The sequence below is a fragment of the Lactuca virosa genome, chromosome 4, assembly GCF_052849685.1.
Source record: "Lactuca virosa cultivar CGN04683 chromosome 4, Lactuca_virosa_CGN04683_v6, whole genome shotgun sequence".
Classification (NCBI taxonomy): Eukaryota; Viridiplantae; Streptophyta; class Magnoliopsida; order Asterales; family Asteraceae; genus Lactuca; species Lactuca virosa.
In genome coordinates this window covers 95,477,883-95,482,838 of record NC_136429.1, presented here as the reverse complement: position 1 = coordinate 95,482,838, position 4,956 = coordinate 95,477,883, and the positions used below count along the sequence as shown (strand labels likewise).

Here is a 4,956-nt window from a genome sequence, read left to right as displayed (position 1 = left end):
GGTAAAGAAGCAAAGTGGCTATGGAATTTAGTCTATGAGATTCCTTTGTGGTCTAAACCGATAACACCTATTTCTATCTTTGTGATAGTGCAGCCGCTTTGGCTAAGGCATATAGCCAAGTTTATAATGGCAAGTCTAGACTCCTAGGTGTTAGACATATTATGATTAGAGAACTAATCATGAATGGTGTGATTTCGGTTGATTTTGTGAAATCGCAACAAAATTTGGCAGATCACTTGACTAAAGGTCTAACAAGAGACTTAGTGCACAAGTCTGTAACCGGGAAGGGATTAATGTCCATTTAATTATGTAATGATGAGACACCCAATTCCCTACTAATATAATTTTAGGAGTTGAATTCAATGTGGAAAGCTCATACTTATAGATTGGAACACATGAAGTATTCATCCCAGGTATGTGTTCGGTTCTGCAAGTTAGCTAGGCTGAAGTTTAACTTCTTAATAATTTCTTTGATAAATGTATGTGTAGATACATGGAAATGAGTTACCTACGTGATTGTGAAGTGTAGCTGCATTTCAAGAGGTTGTGGACTTGACCTTGATATGATCATGAGAGGATTGGGACACACAACTTTATAATAGTGTCAAGTTGTATTTTGCTAGAAATTCAATAAACTAGTATGTATTTTACTTTCTAGTATTCCAATGGGTTGATGGGTTCAATTCTTAGAACACCCTGATTCTCGAGTATTTGCAAATGTATGATACTAAGTGAGAATTCAATCGTTTCGATATTTTCATTATGTACTAGTTTGGTTTGTTTGATATGGTTATGTTTGTTCAAGGGTTACACTAAAATGGGGAAGGGTTGCTGGTGATTTTAGTGTCACCATGTCATTTTATGTAACTGGAATTAACATGTGAGCTAAGGGGCTTCATAATTTATATTCTAATATATGTCCGGGTTTGTGTGGAGTTCACACATGTTTAAGATCGAACTAGAAGCCGGTTCGACGACAAGTCGGGGGTCCGGGGGCAACGCCCCTTTGGCGGGGTCTAAGGGTCAGCGCCCCAAAACCTTTCCGAATCTTACATATGGGAACATAGTGGGAAATTAGGATTCTTGAGGGTGATTATGGTAAAACTAACGAAACTCGTTAGTTTTGGTAACCCTAAATCCTCATTAAAATCTGGATTACCCTGACTTGCTTCGAAAGCAACTCATGACGGCCCAACCCTAATGAAACCCTAATCTCGTTTATTATATAAACGGTTTTTCATTATCAGAAGAAAGAAACGAAATTTAGTTCTCGTTTTCTTCAAACTTTCACAGAATCTTTCTAGCAATTTGACTTACGATTTCTCTACCTAGTATCGTAAGTGTCCACTTGAATTATCCTAGGTTGAATTTCTTGCAACCCAGACATAGAGTAGAAATATCAGTTCGGAAAGTGTTCTCACGATCAAAGTTGGTATCCAGATCTCCACCATAAACCCTAAATTTCCTAACATTTCCAAGCACCAATACTCCAATCACTCGATTGGTTACACTTTTTAAAATTTTATGTGTGGTTAGTGTTTATACGGCTAGTGCTATTTTGGGCAACAACTGGATAAAAAGATCGTTATTATTTCATAAGCTAACAAAACTTTTTTCGATGTACTATATAAATCACACCAACAGTCTGAATTCGATCGTTTGTCAGGGAAGCATAGTAAGGTTAGAGGCGTAACTAAAAGAGTTGGCCATATTTCACTCTTTTGATCAATTCAATTGCAGTCTCCAAAGCCCTTCTTGATCGATGGTCCCCATTCTATGGAAAATAATTGTTAGTCCTTGTCTTTTCCATAGACAAATTGCGTTCATATGTTTGGTGATAGTTGCAATTCTTTGCCAATATGTGGTGTCTCTTTGTGGTAGCCGCCTTATATGTTTCCTACACAAGATAAACAAGGAGAATTATTGGCATGGTCTACCTATAAGACATAACAAGTTAAAGAACTCAACTAGGTCCATTCAAACGAAGAGCCATTACATTAAAGAATTTATATATGGCTAAACATGCGACCCATCACATTTAGTTATTAATCCACCCAAAAGGTTCACTTATAATTAAAAATGTTAAAAGTAAAAATCATTACAACCATATAGAGAGTAAAAATCACTTGTCATATAGTTGTGAATGCTATTAAATGCCTCAAATATATAGTAACCCAGTAAATTTGAATGAAAATAAAAAAAAATCTCCACTTGGCAAAGGGAAAATACTTTATATTAAACCAACGACGGAAGAAAGATAATGCCATAAATGCCAAAGTCATAGAGTTAGATCAAAATGAAGATAAATTAAGATTAAGAATTAAGATCATTAAGAGGTCCCTTTCAAATTGGAGTATATTATTGTACTATTCTAATAATATTGAAATTAAATAATCCCCAAACCCCCTTCCCTCCTTTAGAGTTTGGATTTATTTTCACATCTTCTTGCACGTCCTCTATAAAATATCCAATTTGCCCATCTGTCGACATTTGGGACCCGTATAATTAATTTACACCACCCCATTCTTTCATCACCTTCCCCCATTTTCCTTCATCAGTTTTTCTTCCTCTCTTTCTCTTTCTCTCTCTCTCTCATTCATCCATTTGAGCCATCATTATAGCTACGTATATATATGCGTAAACACAAAGGTAAATATCAAGAATCCACCAGAAGTCATACAAGACTTAAAGAGGTTTTCTCAAACATGGAAGATCAAGAAGAGCATGACAACTCGCCGGAAAACAGTGGAGAGTCACCAACTTCTGACATGTTTAACGACGTGAAGACCACTTCCACTTCAAGTACCCTTAAAAGGAGGTTAGTTGATTTTAGTGTGGAACACACACAAAAGCACAATTGAATTTTCCATCAAATATATTCCAATACAAACTCAGAAAAAAAAAACTGAGTTTATATATTGGGATTTGTTATACAGTAGACGTTCGATACAAAAACGAGTAGTATCAGTGCCACTAAGAGACATCGAAGGATCTCGGTTGAAGAGTGAGACAAATGCTCCGCCTTCTGATTCTTGGGCTTGGAGAAAATATGGCCAGAAACCCATCAAAGGCTCACCTTACCCTCGGTATATATGTTAACCCTCTAAAATTTATGTAATATAATTTTGTATTATGTTTGTAATAATCGAATGAATCAAGGTAAGATGATTTCTATGTTTCTGCTAATTATGAAACTAGAGTCATGATAGGAATTTCGGAAGAGATTAATTATTATGTTCTTAAGTCACATATAATGTGCATCTTTTCAATATAAAAGTAATTGAAAACCATTTTACAAAAGAAAAAAAAATTAAAATTAAAATCATAGCAATATATGTTTGAGATTAATGTATTTTGATAAGAATTTAATTATATGTTTTCTTCATTATTTAATAATAATTAAGCTATTTTACTCTTTTAATATTACATTGTCTCTTCTTAACGCTAAAAAGAAATATTATCTCTTAGATAATTTCAATTCCCAAATTACAACGTTGGTTAACAATTTTTTTATTGTGTTTTAAAAAATAAGTTATCTTACAATTGAATATATTATTCTCATTGTGTTTTTCAATAGATAAGTTACATCACAATTGAATATAAAAATTCACGTGATGTTTACAAGATGCTAATGACAAGACAAAACGATGATAAATTAAGAAATTAATAATAAGCCTCAATTATTATTTTCTTTGGCAGTGGCTACTATAGATGTAGTAGTTCGAAAGGATGTCCCGCAAGAAAACAAGTAGAGAGGAGCCGAACAGACCCCACTATGGTTATGGTGACGTATTCATGCGAGCACAACCACCCTTGGCCGGCTTCAAGAAACAACAATCACCACCACCACCACAACTCCGCGGCATCACCACCACCTGCAGCCTCCACTACCACTACCACCACCACAGAAGAAACAGTCTCATACTCCGATGATCAAGAAGAAGATCCTCCTCTCATTACAAAGCAATCTATATCCGAGCCTGATGAAAAGTTCACCAGTACTCTTGATCAGGTGGTGACGGGTGGGCCTTTTGTAACTTCGAGCGATCAATTCGGGTGGTGTTATGATTTGGAATCCACGACCTCAACCATGTTAGAAAGTCCATTGATGGCTGGAGACATAGTGGGAGATGCTGACATGGCTATGATATTCTCAATTAGAGAAGAAGACGAGTCTTTATTTGCCGATCTTGGTGAGTTGCCAGAATGCACGACGGTTTTCCGGCGGAGGGAGATAATAAACGAGGAGGAGCACCACCATAGGAGGCCGTGCAACTTGGCCCCATGGTGTGGTACAAAAGGGTGACGACACAGGCAGATATTTTAGTGATGAATTTGTCTTTACTGTGGGCTGGTATTTGTAAAACTCCGAGGAGTTGCGTACAGTGCGCCTAAAGATACCTAAAAAAACAAATTTACGATCTTGAAACTTTTCCACTTTTAATTTTTTAGATATTCCTTGGTTTCAGTGTCATAATTAACCAATAAAAGCTTGGAGAGAAAAAGTGTTCCCATTGGAGATGAGTTTGTCTTGATGTGGGTGTTACTCAGAATTGAATTGTTTGGCCACCGTTTCCAACGTCAATCTACTTTGCATGGCACTTTTAGTCTTTAACTGTAACTGAAAGGATATACCATCATATGCCATTTATTTATTCAATTTTGTTCCCGTTTGTTTAAGGATACGCTCCTTTTAATTAGTTTCCTATGATTATAATTCATAAAGTGATGGAGGATTTCTTTTTCTTGTTGCTTAAGTTAGTTTAGTCTTTGGTTTTCACAATTTATATATATATATATATATATATATATATATATATATATATATATATATATATATATATATATATATATTAAGAAATTTTTTTGGTAGGAAGTAAGAAATTTTTTTTTCTACATATTTTTTTGACGAACAAAATAAATGAATCATTAGATGATTCATTTGTAAGATGATTC

At 35.0% G+C, this 4,956-nt stretch overlaps 1 protein-coding gene across 2 annotated transcripts; it reads left to right on the top strand.

The window, feature by feature from the left end:
• Positions 1-2,489: 2,489 nt before the first annotated feature.
• LOC145106506 (putative WRKY transcription factor 65) lies at positions 2,490-4,660 on the top strand. Of its 2 annotated transcripts, none has more exons than XM_079043467.1 (3): positions 2,490-2,818; positions 2,940-3,086; positions 3,700-4,660. In XM_079043467.1, the coding sequence occupies exons 1-3, from the start codon at positions 2,634-2,636 to the stop codon at positions 4,304-4,306; spliced, it is 939 nt and encodes a 312-aa protein (XP_078899593.1). In that variant the 5' UTR covers positions 2,490-2,633; the 3' UTR covers positions 4,307-4,660. The 2 variants fall into 2 exon arrangements, with proteins under 2 accessions (XP_078899593.1, XP_078899592.1); XM_079043466.1 differs by having other exon boundaries at positions 2,492-2,818; positions 2,937-3,086.
• The last annotated feature ends 296 nt before the right edge of the window (positions 4,661-4,956 follow it).

Excerpts from the sequence above, each read along its gene's own strand:
- LOC145106506 (XM_079043466.1), top strand. The coding sequence starts at position 2,634 with ATGCGTAAACACAAAGGTAAATATCAAGAATCCACCAGAAGTCATACA. Across the intron at positions 2,819-2,936 it reads TCAAGTACCCTTAAAAGGAG|TAGACGTTCGATACAAAAAC; the intron begins GTTAGTTGATTT and ends TTTGTTATACAG. Across the intron at positions 3,087-3,699 it reads AAAGGCTCACCTTACCCTCG|TGGCTACTATAGATGTAGTA; the intron begins GTATATATGTTA and ends TTTCTTTGGCAG.